General features: G+C 42.0%; 1 protein-coding gene across 3 annotated transcripts; it reads right to left on the bottom strand.

Annotated features, from left to right (window-relative positions):
* Positions 1–713: 713 nt before the first annotated feature.
* Positions 714–20,824, bottom strand: RLIM (ring finger protein, LIM domain interacting). Of its 3 annotated transcripts, XM_084788799.1 has the most exons (7): positions 20,617–20,824; positions 18,571–18,632; positions 16,677–16,712; positions 15,948–16,003; positions 9,851–10,040; positions 9,001–9,084; positions 714–7,579 (listed from the first exon to the last, which is right to left on the bottom strand). In XM_084788799.1, exons 5-7 carry the CDS (start codon positions 10,014–10,016, stop codon positions 6,009–6,011), a joined length of 1,821 nt encoding a protein of 606 aa, XP_084644925.1. In that variant the 5' UTR covers positions 10,017–10,040; positions 15,948–16,003; positions 16,677–16,712; positions 18,571–18,632; positions 20,617–20,824; the 3' UTR covers positions 714–6,008. The 3 variants fall into 3 exon arrangements, with proteins under 3 accessions (XP_084644925.1, XP_084644923.1, XP_084644924.1); XM_084788797.1 differs by lacking the exon at positions 15,948–16,003; XM_084788798.1 differs by lacking the exons at positions 15,948–16,003; positions 20,617–20,824 and adding an exon at positions 19,627–20,083.
* Positions 20,825–21,551: the final 727 nt, after the last annotated feature.

Here is a 21,551-nt window from a genome sequence, read left to right as displayed (position 1 = left end):
CAGAAAGTAATGAGGCAAAGGGTCGACTTCCCCAAAACTGTTCTAAGGAACTGAATCCGACTGCCAATGGAGAACTGATAGGGCCACAGGAAGTCAAACTTTAAAGCACTGCCAGCTTAAGGTGTGTAAAAGGGGAATTCTACCCACCTAGCAGTGTGATGATGTGCTTAGAAAAAGCCACCTGACTTACACATTTCAGAGACGGGATGGAAGACAAACACTGCACAAGCACACATGCACACCCATTCTGTCCAGGGACGTCAAGCAAGGCAGCAGACAGGGCACAAACAGCATAGACACGCCTACTTCAAATGTTACTGATTCCCCCGATTCTTGGAATATACTTTCACCTTTTCTAGCAAAGATTAAGGCATTTGACCCCAGATAGAAACTGAGGCCAAGTAACAAAACCAGTACCTGTCTGCCCATACCCAGAGCTGCTGAGGCCATCAGAATCAAGGTGCAGTATTCATCCTTGATTCTAAAAATTGCCTAATGTAACTTTTTTGTTTGGTTGGTTTCAGTTTTTCGAGACAGGGTCTCTGTGTTAGTCTTGGCTGTACTGGACTTGCGTTGTAGACCAGGCTGACCTTGAACTCAAAGGGATCTGCCTGCCTCTGCCTCCCGAGTGGCCTAATGTGACTTGTTTAAAGTACGAGAACCTTGATTAGTGTCCACTTTTTAAAACCCCAAGGATGAAAAAACACAAATGATTACTTCATGCATTTTATTGATAGTCTATATTTTAAGTCTGCAGTATGACATCGTACATAGGGAAAAAGCTTCCTAAAAGATAGCTATTAATAATCAAACCAGATTTAATGACTGACCTTTCGAGGTCTCCTTCTGCATTAAACAAGTTAAATCTTAGCGGTGTAAAGCACTGTACAAAAAGTTGGGTACATTCTCAAAATTGAATACAGGGCTTCCCAACCAGGAGTTTGCTCGATCAGATCCTGGAGAAGGGTGTTTCATTCAGGTTTAAATGGTAAGGAAATGAGAAACCAGACAAAACAAGCCAAACTCACTCCCCTTTGTGCTCTTATGCTTTTTTGAAAATGTTTCCCCGAGGTCAGGAAGCCCTGGTATGACAATCACTTTAGTCTTTACACAGTATGCACACACGTGCTTTATGTCCAAAGACTTAAGGGCAGCCCTCTTCAAATCCTTTCCGGTTCTTACAGGTTTCACAGAGCTTCTCAGGGCTGCTGCCTAGTTTATTACAGGAACCCAAGTAAACATGTATGTCAAAGCAGCTTCTCCTGGGAGAAGACATACGTAGGTCCATAACCCAGCCAACTGTGTACCTATTCTACTGGACTCTTCACGGGGCCCTATACCTTTTAAAAGCAGCACCAGGGAGAAATGGAGCTATCAAGAGGTAAAATCCAAATGCTGGACAGTTTAAACATGTAGAAACCAATCTGTTAAAAAACTTTAGTAACAGGGCACTAAACAGAGTTAAGGCTGGGCAGCCGGCTTGACTAGAACTTGGAACTGGAAACAATCTTCAAGATGAGAACTGAGAGACACCTTGAAACAAGGCACGGTGGTCTGACAGGGTTCTTTCACTGCCCAGCTCTAGGCAGCTGCTTTGCCCAAATGACTATAAAGCAGCTGCGGGGCTTCAGGAAACAAACCCTTGCTGGATGAGGGTGTCCTGTTTCTATAATCCCAGCAGTTATGGGGAATCACTAATTCCAGGACAGCCTGGGCTACATAATGAAACCCTCTCAAAATAGCCAAGGCAAAAAGTCCTATGTACCCCGCTGTGATTCTGAGTGGCTGGTAAACCTTTTAAGATCTGAATCCAGACATGTACATAGGCATGAAAAAAATCCTAAGACTGATCCTTTAAAAAACTGTGCCCGGTAGTAGTTCTACTCTAAGCCAAGGCTTTTGGACATGAACTATGGTGACTTAACATGAGGTCACTCACTTCCTGGAGTGTTGCACAGTATTTTAAAAATGTCCTAGTGAAGGTAAAGGAATTAATTTCAGAGTGCTGAGCTGGGTTTGGTGACAAGTACCTGCATTCCCCACAGCTGAGAAGCAGAGGCACAAGGACTGCCATAAGTTTGAGGCCAGCCTGGTCTGCAGGGTAAGTCCCAGGCTGTGAGTACACAGCAAGACCTTACCTCAAAAGTTAATTCAGATTGCTAAAACAAACAAACAAACAAAAAAAAAAACTTAAAGGGCACATAGTGAGCTCGTAGCTCTTTTATTTGCTTAAACTGTGACTTAGAAATACTCTTTCCTCAGACCTTGAACTTCCCAAGTGAAGCATGATACATCAATGCATATTTTAAAATATTATTTTAGAAGAACCATTTACTAGGTAACTCAATTATAACACTGTTACCGAGCATCAAACATACTGACCTGTACTAAGGGGGAAGTAAGAGACACTTCTATGTGCCTTCTCCTCCTCTTGTTACAAAGGTACAGGAATAATACTCCAGACAGTGACAATCAGAACAGTCTTAGAAAATTAACAAAGAACTTAAGTTTCCTACACACATGGCTTCCATGCACTTAGTATTTTTGGTAAGACGTGTGACAGGAAAGCCAGTCAAAAAAAAACATCAAAAAAAAACATTAAACAAATCAACTAAGGCAGATTACAAATAATTTCCTCTCACAAAAGAATTAAGAATATCCTCCATCTGTTAAAAAAAATGTCAACCACAAGGTGCCACCATATTCTAGCAAAGTGTTAGAAATGGCCTTTAACAGTCATTCTGCAACATTGACCTCTTTATCATCCAGGTATTTGGAAAGCTGAGTAAAAGTCATAGAAGCAGGTGGTTAAATACAAAGCATGCTAAATGCTAACGATTCATAAACATAAGACACTGACAAAAGCAGAGAATACTTGGCACAGAAATGAAGTTTTCCCAGAAGGTGGGGGAGGGGAAGAATAATAATAACAACAACAACAGCAAAAAACAAAAATAAAAAAAAACATTGCTTAAGCTAACAAAGTGAAGCAGTTTCCTATCTTGGATGGACACTAACAACCGTGTCCCTAAAGACTGAATATCTATCTCCTGGCAATAACTTCCTTAACAATCTGACAATTACCTGTTCCAACACTAGCGAGTGAGCCTCCTCTCTCTCCCCGCCAACGTGGAGGTGCAACCAACATGTTCTTTTCAGAGAAAATGCTCCAAAGTCCCACCATAGCTCTCTTCAATGTTACTACAAGTGGCCTGCCATTTTAAAATTTTGTTCAATTTTGTTTTCAGCACTTAATAAATCTCAACACTGTAAGCTGCGTGGAATAAAAGAATAAAACAAAACACTGCAAACCTTTACACTACTAAGCAGATTAAAAAAAATATCCAAGGAAAGTCAGGCTTAGTACTTTCCCTATCCTATGCTTGAAAAATGTAATCTCCCAACATTATGACTGCATGAAGTTCAAAGTAGATCTTAAAGACAGAACCTTTTTGCTTTAAAGAAAAAGTGCAAAAATACAAAATGAAATGTCAAAGTTTTCTGCAAGAAAATATTCCCTCAATAAGTGTTTGGACACTGGTAAGGAAAAAAAGAGTTTTGTTCTTCATTGCACACCTGACACCTATACGAACAATCTTATTTTTAATGTCTGCAGCACTAGTAATATATAATAGCCATGGACTTTAAAAATAAAAAAGCAACTCCCACAAAAAATACTTGTATTCATTCTACACAACCCAATGGATAGGAGCGCTACTTGAAAGGGTCCACATGCAAATTAAACATGTGAGTTCTACTGAAGGCTAGAAATATAAAGACTGATTTCCAGTGTTTTTGAATAGCTTCAGCATCTACATTCACAACCAGTATCCTGCCTGGGTTACCTCAGACTTTAACACTTCACAAATGAGTAATATGCTTGGGGAGGTTAGGGAGGTGCCTGTTGTCAATAACTGTATTTAGAATGTGCTGCAGCTGTTTTTGAGCTATAGAAAACGAACACCCCTAAAATGGAACATTTTGCCAAGAGGAAAATGGACTTGTGTTTTTAGCTAGCCAGGATTATCCTGCAGATCTAAAAACCATAGACTAGGAGGCTCACAAATATAAAGGAACCCTGACTTTTACATGGACAATTCTTTTAAAAGATAGAAATGTACTACATAAGCGCCATAAACAGGGAAATCTGCTTATATTAAAAAAAATAAGTGAAGCTTTGTTTGGACATTACTTCCTTGCAAGAGCAGTACATATCCTTTGTAAACAACTACCATATATTTACAATTTAATTTCCTTGATACTTAGGTAGGATTGAAAGCCAGAAGATGACATGAAAGAATGAACTTCGAAGTAGTCTTTTCTGCTAAGGCCATATCAGTGAGGGTAAGCAGGTTTGTCTAGAGTACTGGACTAACATGAGGAGTTAACTCATGTGGTTGAGGGCCAAGGATGTGTGCACACCATCCAGCTTCTCTTCTGCCCTGCTAGCTTTCTCCAGAGAAACATTTTAAATATCTGCTCCACAACCAGACTAACCCTAACCCCAATCAGCCTCAAAAGAAAAACAAGGCGAGAGGCCTGGGGTTATCTCGATAGATGGGAGCCAGCCACTTCATCATCAAATACGGGCAAGACAGCTAAAATCTGAATTTCAAGTAACCCAACAAGACTTACTGCCAATAAAAGATCAAGCAATGAAATATCAACAAGTGTGCACTAGTACCTTACATGATAAATCTCTCAAAAACAAGCAAATTCCAGACTTTTCCAATAGCACACCCATCTGTACCAACTAAAATCCTTACTTTAAAAATGGTTTAAAAGTCTCTTTCCTCTCCAGTTTTTGTTTTTAGAACAGATCATAAAACATCAATTTAACTTGTGCTAGGTGGTAGTGGTTTGTTTTTTCACGCACGCGTGCACACGCACACATACACACACACACACAGCTCTGGCAAATGTTCTGATCTTCTGTCATCTTTTCAAGTAGAATACTGGACGAAGCTGCGGCAGCCAGTTCAGGTCTATGCTTTTGTGGAAATGCTCCAGTCTCTAGTGCTTTGCTTTACCCTCGTCTCTCACTTCCTGCCTAAATCCAAGTTAAAATATGTGATCTTCATGCAGTTTGAATCTGCATGGTCCTTTCCTTTTTATGTCACAGTAGCTGCTCACAAACACATTAAATATAGATATGTTCTGCTCTTGACCTCTACACACTTATAAAAGCAGCTTCTTACTTTGTTCGGTGCATTTGTTTCACTATGCTGGCTCACAAAAAGCAGTTCTCATTTTTAAGCATGGTACTTTACAATTTTGAATGCATTAATACAACAGTGCATTGGAAAAGTACTGAGCCTCTACAAAATAGCTTTACATTTTTAAACAAATGAATGTGATTTTTTTTCACTTACACAAGCATAGGCTTTTTAATATTTCCACAAGATAAATATTTCAATTAAACTATAAGTTTCACTCTATTGTGTGCCACAGTGATGGGCTTAGGACAGTTAATACGCTTAGAAGATCCTAACTGCTTAGTGTTATTTACACTGATATGTCCGTCATCACCCACTCTGGAAGGTGAACAAATAGTCAGAATGTGAATGAATTTGTGTCAATGACTGGGAATGGTATAGTTTTAAGTAATCACTTACAAAAGGTGTAATGGGACTTAGTCTTGAGTGGGTCTCTGATGGCCTGGGAAACTTTAAAAAGAGGTCAACATGAGCTAGAAAGGAGCCACTGCTAAGGCAGACCTTAGGATAACAAAGAAAAAGCTGACACGCATACATGGGTAAATTATCAGTAACAGGTTAGCACTTCATCAGGTACCGAAATCAAACAGTTAAGTCCTAGAACGTTGTTTTTAAAACAGTCTTTCCATCCTGAAAGAGAAACTAGAGAAAAAAATGGCTCTACCGGAAAGCAATGACTCACTTCAGGCTGTAACTACGTATTAAGCACCACTCAAAAAAAGTGGAGATAAAGCAAGTGATTTCTGTTTGCCCATCACAACTTCAGCTATGTGGCTGAGAGTCTAGTTTTCATCACGCAACACTTTCTCTGTTCCCAGAAGATAAGACTGCCCTGCGGCAAATGGGACAGGTGGAATTCTCTGATAACCAGCGGTCAATGCAATGGACGTGGTACTCATGGGAACAAGGTAGTTTACGAAGTTTGTTGCCTTCTGTATATTCTGTAATGCAAACACTACAGGTCTTCAATGCATCGTTTTCACCAAAACTTCTCATTGCCAAGTTATCGATTTGTTCTTTGGTGAGTCCTCTTGGTTGGTCCTCATCATCTTCATTCAAGAGAAAAAACTGGGCCAGGCTAAGGAATGGCAAGGAGCCACTTTCATCAAATGCCACTGGGGCCCTATGTCGACCATCTCTCCTGGCACCTGCTGGGCCAGATGAACCTCCTTCATTACCACCTTCAAACATCTCTGAGCTACTTTCTGAACTTTCACCACTTGAACTAGGGCTAGGGCTCGAAGTGGTACCAGAGGTGTTAGCACCACCAGAGCTCCCTCTTCCATTCCGCAATTCTACTCTCTCCATATTTCGAGTGGGCACCGAGGCACTAGGCTCTGAATCACTGTCACTGTACATAAAGTAGCTTAGCTCACCAAACCCTGTCATTATCTGCCTTAACATAGTTTGAATGGCAACAGATGTCGTTTCGCTTAGTCCAGTATTTAAGATTCTACGAATGGGAATCCTGATAGTACTGACGTAGGTTCTCACGCCTGCACGTTCAGAACGTGAGAAGGTGCGTCTAAACCCTCCACGCTCACTCTCATATGTGACTGTGTTGTTTGGAGTCTGAGACCTTGACCGAGTTCTGCTAGCTATACTATCTCTCTGCCGGTATTCTCCAGGACGAACTCTTCTCACTTGAAGATCAAGGACTATGGTTGGAGGTCTCTGACCAGATCCCGTGGATTCACCATTGCTTCCTGCATCTGAAGAACTTGTTCCTTGAGTGGCATTTCTTGACCCAGCAGCTGCAAAAAGACCTCTCCCTAGTAACTCAGATCCGGTTATCTGCTGTCTCAAGGTCACGTGGTGGCGGGTTCTAGAACTCCCTTCGGGCTCACTTACCAAAGGGTGCTCAAAAGTCTGAGATGAGATACTATGCTGGTTTCTTCGTGGAAGTTCACTTGTTGGATGCAGAGGTGACCTACTTCTTTCAGATCTTGCTCTTGTTCTCCGGTGTTCCGGGCTGCGGCTTCTTGCCCTCCTCTGGCCTCTGGTGAATGGCACTTCAATTATAGCTTCAGATGAATTTCGTTCTGCCCTAGATGGCCTGGCAGATGTCGATTCAGATGCAGGACTTTCCACTTCCCTTTGGCTGCTGGTTTCCATGCTTTCTACACTAAGACGTCTAGCAGATGGCTCATTTTCATTATCTGGAGTTTGGCTTCCATTATTACGGTTAACATTTATCTCTAAACTGAATCTGAAATCACCACTGTTTGGATTAGTCCGGCTCACTGCTCTCCAGGACTGATTTCCTCTCTGACCACTTCGTGTTGTATTTCCAGTCTGTCTGACAGAGTTAAGCCAATCTATTATAGAATCACCATTGGACATGTCATCTGAAGTGTCTCCACCTGTTTAAAACAAAGGGGGAAGAGGGAGAGAAAGGAACTCCAAAAATTAGGATACTCAGAAACATTAAAGAAGTTTGCAATTCTGAACACATTTTACATTTAGGGTCCTTATGCTGTGTGCCACACTGATTTCTAAGTAAAACACAGGAAAAGTTCAGATGTTTCAAGAGACACAGCTAAGAGAAATCTTATTTTCAGAGGGAATCTAGAGGCCTGAGTCCAGAACAGCAGTTTTCAACCTGTGGGTCACGACCACCTTGGCTAGGGTGGTTGGTGTGTGTGTGTGTGTGTGTGTGTGTGTGTGTGTGTGTGTGTGTGTGTGTGTGTGTGTGTGTGTGTGTGTGTGTGTGTGTGTGTTAGTTAAAGCACCCTTCCACAGGGTTGCCTAATACCACCTGCAGACCAGATGTTTACATTATGCTCCATAACAGTAGCAAAATTACATTTGCGGTCGAAGGAACTGTCTTAAAGGGTCACAAGCATTAGAAAGGCTGAGAACCACTGGTCTAGAAGATGCTGTCAGGCTATGGGTGGATATGTGGATTTTCCAGGGCATTGTCTAAACAAAAATCAAACTACATAATCACCACTTAGGGAGCCAGTGCTGGTATTTGGTCCCCATTACATTTCTACCAAACTTTCAGTCTCTATTACTTCACCTAGGGGCCTAGCTTAAGTGTTTGGATACCATCAAGTTGTGTTAAGATATAAGAATATTGTACCCATAGCAAAAATATAAGCAAAGTTCACGGCTTATAATCACTTGAGTATTTGTCAATATCAAAAATTTCAACTACCATGAAAATGGAGACCGTATCAAATCCACTGTCTGAACATAGAGCAACAGGATACCTAACAGTTTGTTCATAAGCTAAATTACCACCATAGCTCCTAGGTTACAGTCCAATCCCCTATTTCCTGCAGAGAGGGAAGCAGCAGTCCCCAGCACTCCTGCCCTCTGCCTGCTTAATACTAATAGCAAACCCTGATCAGCTGTGTCAACCAAACATGTCTCCAGTCATTGCTAATGCCCACCCCGCAAGAGGAACAAACACCCAGTTGAAAGGTGCTAGGGCCGACAGAGCAGCATTTCTTTTTTTACTGATAAAGCCACATTCATAAAGAAAGAATTAAACAGGAGAAAATTTCAACGAATGTGGAAAGCCAAGGGGAGGAAAATCTCATTTAAACTGGCTACTTCTCACTGTTGCCCAATTAACACACAATCCAAAGGTGAGGTGGAAAACAGCAATGCTGGCATGCTTACCAAATAGCCAGGAAATGCCACCTCTCTTTTTATGAGCAGCTACTTAGCACCACATTAATTCGTGGCATTTCTAAATAACCTCTGGCTGACATTTACTATTATAAAAAGTTCCCTATCATTCCATCCTGTCCCTACATCCCCAAACAAAATATACCTCGATTTTCATCCGAGCTCTGCGGTGGTGGGCCTTCTTTAATTTGTTGTAGTCTTCTGAGTAACTCCTCCTCAGTACTTTCACCTGAAAGGTGAACAGTTTTGTTTTGTTTCTCCAAGTTACAAACGAAAATCAACAAGTCGATTTCTTTTTCTCCCTACCCACATGATTCTTTTTAAAGAAGGGCCCATCCTAGCTGACCTCAAACTCAAGAGGCTCCTGTGCAGCTAGGACTAGCACATCATGTCTGGCTTTTGTTAGCTGCATTTTCGACTGAGCGACTGACTTGCGGAAAATCACACCGAATAACAACAGGGCCAGAACTGCAGTTAAGACATTCTAACTAAAGTTCAGCACTGTTTGCTCAAAATGTTCCACCTAAGTCTTCCTAAAAACCTTCCCTTTGAAAATTAACGATACCATCCACAGGTTGGTGGCAACAGACTGAGCCCTCATCTGAGCCAAAGACTGGCTTAAGGACAAAGTTGTAGCTATTAACTCTTTGGGTCACAGTGGGACGTATTCAGAGAATCAGAGAAATGAAAGGTTCTGTCCTAGAAACAAAGGCTCGTTAATTATTTTGTACTTGGATGCATGGATAGCTAAATTGTCCAGTTCAATTCTATTCAATCCATGGTATTAAAAACTTATATAATTCAAAAGTTACAAACATCTGACAGGATTATTCCACTAAGTATGAAAGAACAGAATCAGGTAATAGATATAGCAGTAAGTGCCATTCAGCATCTCCAATATTAGTAATTTTTCTTTAACTAAAGAAACATAAAACAAGCTGTTTTCTTAAAAACTCAGCAACTCAGACACACAACTTACATTACGCGTAGCTTACCTGGAGTGCCTAGCAAGTTGTTGTCCCTCATGAGTCTATAATCTTCTTCACTCAGATTATTGACAAATTGGTAGAAAGCTTCTTCCCGGTCTAATCGGTCCATCTGACTTCTGCGCTGTGCTGCAGATTGGTCATTTCCTTTGTCGTTAGAATCTGAACTTTCCATCTTGATGAACAAGTGGAAAATTATCTAAAAAGAGAACAAACAATTTGAAAACTGACATCATTATGCACTCCATAGTTTTATTTACATGGAAACCCAGAATACATGATAGAGGTGAATTTTAAGAAAAAGAAATAAAGGAAATGTAACTGCAAAGCTTTGGAAAACTAAATCTGGGAGTTAGCAAACAACAGTGCTTTGGGCCATGTTCAGCAATGTTCTTTGTAATCTGAAGGTGGCTTTTCCATTGAGGTGCTAGAAAGTGGACCACAAGAATACACAGCCAGCTATCTGAGCCAGGGAAATCTGTGTGGTCCATGTTTCTCCTACCCAAGCCTCCTGAGTGCTGGGCTCACAGAAAGGTGCCATAAAGAATGACTACTAGCCGGGGGTCATGGCGCACGCCTGTAATCGTAGCTCTCGGGAGGCAGAGGCAGGCGGATCGCTGTGAGTTCGAGGCCAGCCTGGTCTACAAAGCGAATCCAGGACAGCCAAGGCTACACAGAGAGACCCTGTCTCAAAAAACCAAAACCAAAAAACAAAACAAAATACACACTTAGAGGCACAGACTTGCTGGAGCACAGCCACGCAGGCTTGGGTGATAACAGGCAAGCTGAGTAACTGTGACAGACTGGAGTGCTTCCCTCACTGCTTTGCACTGCTGCTCTCTGTACTTCCAGCTACCTCACTGCAATTGCAATTTGCTAGTATTTCAACTATGGAATGCGTATGATCATGTGACTTTTAAAGACGTACAAGCACACGCTCATCATGGTGACTAAAAAAGCACACTTTGAACATCACACATAAAGGCATAGCAGAGGCTTCCTACTTTTAACTGGATTAGATGACCAAGGCTGCATTTAGGCAGATACTATCAATGTGCTAAAGTAGTAGAAAATTAAACTAATACACTTGTCAAAATACTCCCAATACCGGAAACCTATGCTCTGCAAATCACAGCACCCAAGGTAAAGGATCTCATCTAAAACATTTCTTCAAAAAAAGTCACACATTGGAAAAAATTACACATTCACCTATTACAATGAAGTTATGAAACTTAAAGGTCATAAGTTTCTGGATGGAGCTAGAAAAACTCAACCCAAGTGAGATAACCCAGACTCCTAGAATATTGTACATTTTTTCTTACATGTGAATGGTCTCTTTCAAGCCCTCGGTAGGCAAGTTACAATCCATATAAGCAGAGATTATAGTTGAGGAGTTTCTATCTAGCCTTCAAGGGGAAATAATAATTCATGCTAATGATATACTAAAGGGTATTCTTAGGAATAGAATCTCTAAGAGATGAATGGCACCATTAAAATCAAGCCTGTGGGTTGTTAAAGAGACGTGTACATGAGAGGGCATTTTCAAATACAAAACATTCACAATTCCTACCCTTAAATCTACAAATGACACACAAAAAGATGACATGTATAAAAATCTCATTTCAAGTTACCCTCAGTGGATAAACATTTGCAAGTGGTCATTAAGGCACACTAACTTTAAACTCGAGAAAAAAAAATATTGTTCTCTTAAAAAAAAAACCCACCAGTCTTCATTGCCATTAGTTAATAACTTTTATTAATCTCAGCAAAAACTTTCATCAGGCTAATCATAGTGACACAAGCTTGTAATCCCAGCAACTCAGGAAAGTGAGGACAAAGGATGTTTTGCATATTTAAGACAAGGCTTCATGTAGCACAAGATGACCTCACACTTTCGATCCTTTTGACCCTATGATCTAAAAGTATTGCAGAAAAGGTGTGTGCTACCATGCCTGTCTCTGAGAAGAAAAGATTTTGAACTCCTGGCTAGCCTGTAGGACCTCGTCTCCAAAACAAGAACCAAAACCAAAATCAAAGAACAGAGAAATGGGGATGGGAGAGGGACAGAGACACAGAGGAACAGGGAGAGGGAGATGAGGGCGTGACCTTTCTGGAATTTTGGCTTTTCTCTTTCACCCAAGGTTCACATGCTGAAAGCCTCACCCTCAGGGTTCTAGTGTTAGGAAGTAAGGATTAGTATGCCCTTCTAAGAAACCCTAGAGAGCTACCTCAATTTTTTTTTGTCAACCCTCACCAGACTCTCCCCAACTGCCCAGGCCTTGATTCTGACTACCAACTGTTGAAACTCTCTAAGCTTCTGTTGTATATAAGATATGCAGCTTAGGACACTCTATTACAGTAGCCCAAACCAACAAGAAAAGGAAGAAAATTGAAATCTGTGGTGGAAAGTACTCTAATTTATTCCTCCCACACATGTAATAATTACCAGAATCTTCAGAAAGCAGTCTAAAGGGAAAAACAAAAACCTGCTCGGTATAGTAGCTCACACTCTTACCCCCCATACTTGGAAGGCCAAGGCAAGAGTTCAAAGCCACCTCAAGATACAGGGACTCTGTCTCAAAGAAACACAATCAAAACCCTATTCCAGATTAAAAAAAAAAAAAGAGTAAGAAAGGGGCCTGTTCCTGTAAGATTTTGTCCACTTACTTACTTGAGGACGAATAGTCTAGAAATAGTCACACCCGGATCTCAATTCTAATTCCCTTAGACGACTATTATTATTATTGTTGTTATTATTATTATTAGTTATTATTATATGTTTTGTTTTCTGAGACAGGGTTTCTCTATGTAACCCTGGCTGTCCTGGACTCACTTTGTAGACCAGGCTGGCCCTCAAACTCACAGAGATCCACCTGCCTCTGCCTCCCGAGTGCTGGGATTAAAGGCGTGTGCCAGCACCATCTGGCTTTAGAACACATTCTTAAAACTATCGTACTACTGTTTATGTCAGTAAGATGAAAATGGCAAGGAGGTAGAGGATGAGGTCACAATATTTTCAGTTTTCTAATATCATTACTAAGATTTTTAATTTTTATAGAAGTTTCTGAGAAGTGTTTTAATAACTTGCCACTATGGGAGGACTAGAAATTCAAGTGAACAGTCATGGAAGTCATATGGGCCAACAACTATGAACAAATGTAAAAAACAGCACAAGCTGCCATTTTTCCCTACAAGTAACACAAACTGGTATTGGTAATGATAGCAACAGCTGCTTTTAAAACAGAAAAGCACAAAGGGAAAGAAAATCAGACCCTCAAGCCATGATTCCCTAAAGAAAACCACCAGTAATGTTTACTTCACATTCTTTTGGGTCTTTTTGCTTTTTCGAGACAGGGTTTCTCAGTGTAACAGCTCTAGCTGCCCTGGACTCACTTTGTAAACCAGGATGTACTTAACATTCATAAGGAGGCACTATTCTGGATACTAAAGTTAGGACAAAATCAACTTGTTGAAGAATCAGTAAACAATTCTGAAAATAAGTGCCAGCTGAATAGGTTTTAAAATTTTATATCTCAGCCAGGCATGGTGGCACACACCTGTAATCCCAGCACTTGGGAGGCAGAGGCAAGCGGACTGTTGTGAGTTCAAGACCAGCCTGGTCTACAAAAGCAACCTAAGACAACCAGGGCTACACAGAGAAAGCCTGTCTTGCAAAGCCAAAAAAAATTTATTTTAATCTCCCAAAGAAGGCAAAATAATCTGGTAAATCCAAGAACCTAAGAGAGAACTCATCTGCCAATGACAGAACAGTGGCACATTCTTAATAGCACCAAGGAGATTAAACCTGGAAGCAGCAAAAACCTTTGGAAAAAATGGAGAAAATTAAAAAAAAAAAAAAACAGTATCTGAACTCAGTAGGTTGGTTCACACATATAATCCAAATACCCAGGAGGCAGAGCACATGGGGCCCTGTGAGTTTGAGGGCAGCCTGGGGGACACATATGTGTTCTCAGTAAGCAGACAATGATGATAGGCTAAAACAAAAATGCAAAGTGTTACTTTATACACTATATCAAAGGTAATAAGGCTACATAAAGTCCAGCAAACTTGTGCAGTGCAGAGCTTTAATCCCAGCACTAGGGAGGCAGACAGGGCCAGATGCATCTCTGTGAACTCAAGGCCAGTCTGCTCTACACATGAGTTCCAGTCTAGCCAGGGAGATCCTATTTTTTTAAAAAAGGAAGAAGAGAAGGAGAAAGGGGGAAGGGAAGAAGGAAGGAGGGAACAGAAAGCCACCACCAAGTAGAGAATACAACCAGTGTCAAAGTAGACCCAAGAGTTGACAAAAACAGGGAAGCCAATAACTTCCTTTTAATACAACACTGCCCTCAAATGGAGATATAATCAGCACCATAAAGCAAGCAAACTACCTGTATCTGTAGATGTTAACGCAAGTTAGAACAGATTGGATGCAAGGAACCCTGTCAACTAAAATGTCATTAAGTACAGGTCTCCCCCTGATCTGGGAATAGAGTACTTTTAAGCTGTATGTTCCAATGACACAAAATTCTACCACTTTCTTGGCAAGGCCTCAAAACAGAACAGTGCTTGCTAAGGCAGTGGCTTCCATTAAAGAAAGTTTGTTCCTTGTAGTTATTTTGGGGACAGGGAGAATAAATCTGATTTGGCTCATTCTCTACTTCTGCCAGCTCTCCATCCTTTCTGCTTTAATTCTGCATTGGTTAAGAGTACATTCAGAGATCTCAGCACTGGGAAGGCACATCCACCCTGGCCGGTCAGTCACATGGTGAGTTACAGCTGCACCAAGGCACCAAGGCCCCAAGACCTGAGGTGACGGCTTACATTTTGACCGGGAAAAAAAAAAATCTAAATGCAAGCAGTGGTCTCAATGCCTGGTAAACTAACTCATTCTTGAATACTCAAAATAATTCTGGTCTTTTAAAGGTGTCTTGCATTGGCTGTGGTGTAAAATGGAGAAAGGTAATAAACCTAAGTCACAAGTTCTATTCACCTGATATAATGTTACTATTGTTTGGTAAGTGGAAAAAAAGAACATTTTAAAGGTAAAAATGTGTCAAACATGTAAGAGAACATGATCCACTTTAGTATGAAACAATCAGTTTTTAAAAATGTTTTAAAGAATGACTTTTCAGGGCCGGAGAGATGGCTCAGTGGTTAAGGGCACTGACTGCTCCTCCAGAGGTCTTGAGTTCAATTCCCAGCAACCACATGGTGGCTCACAACCATCTATAATGTGATCTGATGCCCTCTTCTCGCCTGCAGGTGTACATGCAGGCAGAGCACTGCATACACAGTAATAAATAAATCTTTAAAAAAAAAGGAATAAAAGAAAAAAAAAACAAATCTAAAAAAAAAAGAAGAAAAGAAAAAAAGAAAAAAGAATGGCCTTTCAGCCGGGTGTTATAGCACACATCTGTAATCCCAGCACTTGGGAGGTAGAGGCAGGCAGATCTCTAAGTTCAATCGAGGCCAGCCTGGTCTACAAAGTAAGTCCAAGACAGCCAGTACTACAAGAGAAACCCTATCTTAAAAAACCAATATATATAGCTTTTCAGACATATGAAAGAAATTGCCATACATTTCCAGTTGCACTAGTAACGGAGAAAAAGAGTGGCCTCTTGCTCAGTGGCAGAGTGCTTGCCTAGTGTGTGTGAAACATTAATTTTCTAAGGGGAGTAGAGGGGACAAGGCCTACCCACCCTGGACTCCTACATCTGCAAAGAGAGGGTCTTTAATCTATCACTTCATTCTCAAGTTTAATATCCAAGACACATTGTACATATGACTAGCTTCAGACATTTAAAAACAATTATTTCCTCAAAAGATTACCAATAAAAGTCAACTGTAGAGGAAAAATCCAAAAATTTTTTTCGAGACAGGGTTTCTCTGTGTAGCCTTGGCTGTCCTGGACTCACTCTGTAGACCAGGCTGGCCTCGAACTCACAGCGATCCGCCTGCCTCTGCCTTCTGAGTGCTGGGATTGAAGGGGTACGCCACCACACCTGGCTTCGGATTCTTCTTAAAGCACATAGCTCTCTCCCCTGGTTATAGAGCATATCTTTTTAAACAGTTCTACCCTCAATCCATAAAGTAGGAAACGTACCTCAATTTCACAAGTGAGAATCCTAAGACTAGAAGGAAGGAGTTCTCTGTCCAGGCCTATGTGCAGAAGGTGGGTAGCAATTAAATATAGGTCTACTGATTCCAAAGTCAATCAACTCTTCACTAAACAGCTACTGCCGCTCCTCAGAGCATGCTAGATTGTGTGCTTTTACATTCCTCAAATCCCAATAGGTATAACTACTGAATCTTACCATGGGCTTTTTCTTTGTTTGTATTTGGGTTTTTGCTGTTTTTTCGAGACAACCCTGGCCATCCTGGAACTCACTCTGTATATCAGGCTGGCCTTGAACTCAGAGATCTGCCTGTCTCTGCCTCCCAAGTGCTGGGATTAAAGGCATGTGCCACTATGCCCTGCTTTCTTAGGCTTTGTTGTTTTTGTCAGTCAAGCATTAGTTCAATAATTACTAACAACAAAGAGAGAAAGCAGCTGTTTGTTCAACCATAGCCAGGTATGGAGATGGACGCCTTAATCTCAGTACTCAGGGTAGCCAGGAATGCATAGTGAAACCTTGTCCCAAAAAAGGTTAAACCATGAGACAGGCGTGTGGCAAAGATCTGTAATACTACCCAATGGGAAAACTAAGGTGAGAAGATCACAAGTTCAAGGCCTGTCTGTGCTCCAGTTAGTTCCAGGGTATCCTAGGCAACTTCATGAGACATGAACACAGACTACAAAGTACAAAGTGAAAGGAGGTAGACGAGCACTTGCCTGGTATATAGAAGACTCTAAATTTAATGGCCAAGTCTATAAAAACAAAAAGAAAAACAAAGTTAAATCATGAACTACCATATCTGAACTCAGGATAAAAAGTAACATCATGTACATAGACACCAAAAGTGTTAAGAATTTTTCTTAGATGGCGGTGCCCAGGTCTACAGAGTGAGTTCCAGGATAGTCACGGTTACACAGAGAAACCCTGTCTCACTGCCCCCTCCCCAAGAAATGTTTACTTTTTTGTTTAGTTTTCTTGGTTTTTTGAGACAAGGTTTCTCTGTGTTAGCCTTGGCTGTCCTGGACTCACTTTGTAGGCCAGGCTGGCCTCCAACTCACAGCTTGCCTCTGCCTCTGCCTCAGAGTGCTGGGATTAAAGGCATGCGCCACTATGACCAGCCCAAGAAATGTTTAAAGAAAGAATGTTTAAATGTCATTAAATTTACAGTATATAAGTGGACAGAAGTTTAGCTGTGCTTTTCTTTGATCTTTCACTTTTACAAATATGAAGCATTCCTAAAAACAAAACAAAACACTGGGCATGGTGAAACATACTTTTAATTCTAGCACTCAGGAGGCAGAAGCAGATAGAAATTTTGTGTGTGTGGGGGGTGTTGAGACAGGGTTTCTCTGTGTAACCTTGACTATAACAGGGGTAGCCCTGTGTTCTGGAACTCACTCTGTAGACCAGGCTGGTTTCAAACTCACAGAGATCCACCTGCTTCTGCCTCCCTAAGTGCTGAGATTAAAGATGTGTGCCACCATGTGCAGCAACACTTTATACTTGGGTACTTTTTTTTCTTTTTCTTTCTTTCTTTTTTCTTGTTAGTTAAGTTCAGTGTTAGACAGATCTAAGGACTCCACCATGTACTAGATTTTAACAAACCACTCAACCTTTTCTCAAGTGTAGTCTTGCTTTCTTCTTTAAAACAGTTAGCATCCCAATGAAGGGTTGCTTGTGAAGAGTTTGACTTAATCCCTGCCAAACATAGAGCCTAGCACACATTCCTTCAAGAGAAGTTAGTTATAGGCATAGCCTAGCTAACTCTCCAGCCCCAGTTTGCTTAGGACAATCTAAGTGTGCGCCTGTTCTCCAGGAATACTTATTAATAAGGTTCCACTTAGTTTTAAGTGTCCTAGTTAGTGCAAGCCATTTATGTGGTTATCTTACAATGTTGATAATAATGAAAATATTAATATCAATTAGAATGGTACACACCAGTAGGGTTTCTGGAGTCTTGAAAGGGAGAGAAAAAATGGCACGTACACACAAAAGAGATTTCATTTAGCTACTCACCTAATATTTAAAAATAATTTCTAATTTTAGATTACTTTAAAAATAAAAGTCACAGCCAGGTGTAGTGGTGCACGCCTTCAATCCCAGCACTTGGGAGGCAGAGGCAGAGGCAGGCGGATCACTGTGAGTTTGAGGCCAACCTGGCGGTCTACAAAGTGAGACTAGGACAGCCATGACTACATAGAGAAACCCTGTCTCAAAAAACCAAAAAGTCACACAGCCAGGTGGGGGCGCATGCCTTTGGTCCCAGCACTCGGGAGATGGAGACAGGCTCTGAGTTTGAGGCCAGCCTGGTCTATGGAGTTAGTTCCAGGACAGCCAGGGTTAGAGAAACTCTGTCTCAAAAAACCAAAAATGAATAACTATAAAATGAATAAATGAAAGTCACATATAAAGCACAGATGAATTTCAGGTACTGAAAAGGTGTCCTTTGAATTCTTAGTAAAAAGCACACACCCTCATCAGGAAGAATGGCAACATCGATGAACCCCCGCCCCTCACTCCAAAGCACACGACTGTAGAACAGAACAACATATACTTGTAAAATGCATTCTACATTAAAAATCACCAGCAGATGAAACTCAAAATAATTACCTGTCTTTTATGACATAGTACTGAAATCCAATAAGCTGGAATTCAGTTGGCTTCACCTTCCTCTAGAAAAAAAAAACATTCATTAGTTTTCCTGTTATAATGCACATTTTCTTTGAAATGAAACAAAGCATTAGAAACACATAGCATATGTATTTTGGTTACATCCATCATAACCCAACCTGATTCAATGCTAGTAGTACTAGGATATTTGGACAACCAAGAAAGTTGGAGGGAACCAGGAATTAGATAAAAGATCTCCTTTAACGGCCAAGAGGCAATCTGTCTTTTAATATTAATTTGTTTAAAGCCCGGCAGTGGTGGCGCTCACCTTTAGTCCCCGCACTCGGGAGGCAGAGGTGGGCGGATGGAGGCCAACCTGGTCTACAAAGCAAGTCCAGGACAGCCAAGGCTACACAGAGAAACCCTGTCTCAAAAGCCCCCCAAAAAACCAAAACAAAAACAAAACACTTGTTTAAAATAAGCCTTTCCTTATCAGAGTAGTAATTATTTTCAGGTCCTAAAAGTCACTTTCAAGAACTTCATTTGGTACACGATGCTAACCCAAGGAAGAAACTAAAGTAATAACAATCATCAGGACATCTTAGACTAACGCATGTTTGTGACCTTTTTCAATAAGAGGAACTGCCCTAAAATACTTACTTCAAAGGGTGCTTGGCTTCGTCTTTCTAGATAGATACTTAACCAGTAGTTCAGAAACTGATTTGAGGAAAAGGCCAGACAGGCAAGTGTGCTTACCTCCTCAACAAAAGACTCTGACGTGATGGGAAGATGAGTAATTTTGTAATTATGAAGAGTCAAAGAAAAGGCTATAGTACATTTATTATTTCTTCTGTCTTCAATCATCCGAACGCACTGTGGTTAATTACAACTCAAGAAATGTAGGGGACTTACTTCTAGCAAAAAGAATAGTTAGGCCTGCCAGGGGTGCGTGAGAATCTGATATAAATCCTTTTGCTCTCCAAAAGAAAAAAACAAAAAACAAAAACAAAACGACCCAGATAACTAGTCTGCTAGGCCTCGGACTGCCAAACTAACCTGTGGAATAAGTACGGTGAAACTGTCCAGGGAAGAACGTGGCTGTCTCCTCCATCTTGAAATTAATCAGCGTAAGGGGAAAAGGGACTGAGTATCCAGGAAGCAGAAGCCCAACCGGTTAATACTAGTTTCTAAGCTATGGCGTACGTGGCAGGTACCGCCCGCAGAAGCCGGGACCCTTAGGGGTTTTTTGAGTGGGGGAGGGGTAGAATTGCTGGCAGATGACACGGAAATTAACTTAAAAACAACCTGGCTCAATTCCCACACTTACAAAAAAAAAAAAAATTTTTTTTTTGCAACATCTTTTCCCTCCGTTTTTTGGTTTTTGAATTTTTTTTTTTTTTGACGCGGGGGTTGGACCCTTCTAGTAACATCTAAGCCAAGCATACAACCAGGGCTAAAGAGGCAAGGAAGCAAACCAAACCACATTTGTCCCCCGATCCTCAAGGAAGGCTGTCATCGTAGACCCAGAGGGCAACACACTGGGACTGCCCTTACAGAAGAAGGGTTCAAAAGCGGGGCTTTGCGAATCCCGGGGAAACGTGAAGGGCCAACAGTTCCCAACATCTCACTTAGAGCACCTCCACCCCACTTCCCCAAACCCGCGGCCTACACGCAACGAAGGGCTCCGAAGGGGGCAACTCCGAGTCGGAAGAAGCCCGGAGACTTCGATTCTCACGGCTGAGGCCCCAAAGTCCAGGCTCGCCTCCCCCGGCGATCTTAGCTCGAAAGGGCCGAGCCGAGCCGCGACTCCATGGCCGCGGAGAGGAAGTCCTAGCCACCTCCTTCCCCTTCTTCAGTGAGCCGGCCGCCACACACCACCCAGCTAAAATGGCAGCGGCGACTACGCCACGGAGCCCCCCGAAGCCACGAGCCTGGGTCCGGAAGCCGTGTTCAGTGACTCGGCCCCGGCCGGCCGCTCGGGCCATTTTGAGAGCCTTAGCCCCAGCCGACATCCCGTGTCTCGGGGAGTCCGTGGGCCACACTTACTCTGTGTTGCTGGCAGGAGGGTTCCCGCGGGGCTCCACCGCCAACGCAGCCGCCACCGAGGCTCAGCCGCGCCAATTCTGGTGCCTCTGCTCCTTACGCCGCCCCTAAATCCCCGAGAAAGACCCGCCTCTAACTCAGCGCCTGCTCCGAGACGTAGCTCAAGCAGCCATTACCTTCCCCATTGTTACCTTGCAGTGACAGGAAACCACTGCCCACAACAGGAAGTGACGACGCCGAGTCCCAGACTGCCAGCCAGCCAATCCCAGTTGATTCCTAGAAAAGGCTTAGAACGCAGAGGCGGGGACACAGAGACTACCCGCCCAGGCGGGAGGCGGGTAGGGAAAAAAAAAGGCGACTGTGCCGCCCACCATGTGACAGGCCCCACCCTCCGCCATTTTGAATTGTGGCGAGAAATTTGAGTTCTAAGAATTGTGGGAACTTCGCTTTCCCATTTTGAAAGCTGAAAGACGTCATCGTCAGGCCGCTCGCAGCCCTTTTCAGAGAACAAGAATGTTGTAGCAATGTAACCGGCATTGATCCACACAGTCCAGACTAGTGTACGCTACAGCCAATGTTTTATTCAACATGTATGTATTTGAGTGCCAACTGTAGATCAAGCACAGCTGGAGATGTTGAGGAAGTTGAGCCAAAAATAAGTTGAAATATTCTAAAAATTCTCAGTTCCTACGGGACTTGGTAATATATATAGGGCGAACAAACTTTTAAAATATATTTGTTGCTAAATACTGGAGATTAAAAAGTAGGGAAGGGAGCCGGGCGTGGTTAAGCACGCCTTTGTCCCAGCACGCGGGAGGCAGAGGCAGGCGGATCAATTGTGAATTCGAGCCCAGCCGGGTCTAGAAATTAAGTCCAGGAGAGCCAAGCTACACAGAGAAACTCTGTCTCGAAAAAATAAAATAAAATAAGAGTGGGGA

This window comes from Acomys minous (assembly GCF_964271855.1).
Source record: "Acomys minous genome assembly, chromosome: 7".
Lineage (NCBI taxonomy): Eukaryota > Metazoa > Chordata > Mammalia > Rodentia > Muridae > Acomys > Acomys minous.
Note: the sequence above shows the minus strand (reverse complement) of the source record. Positions and strands in the feature narration are given on the sequence as shown.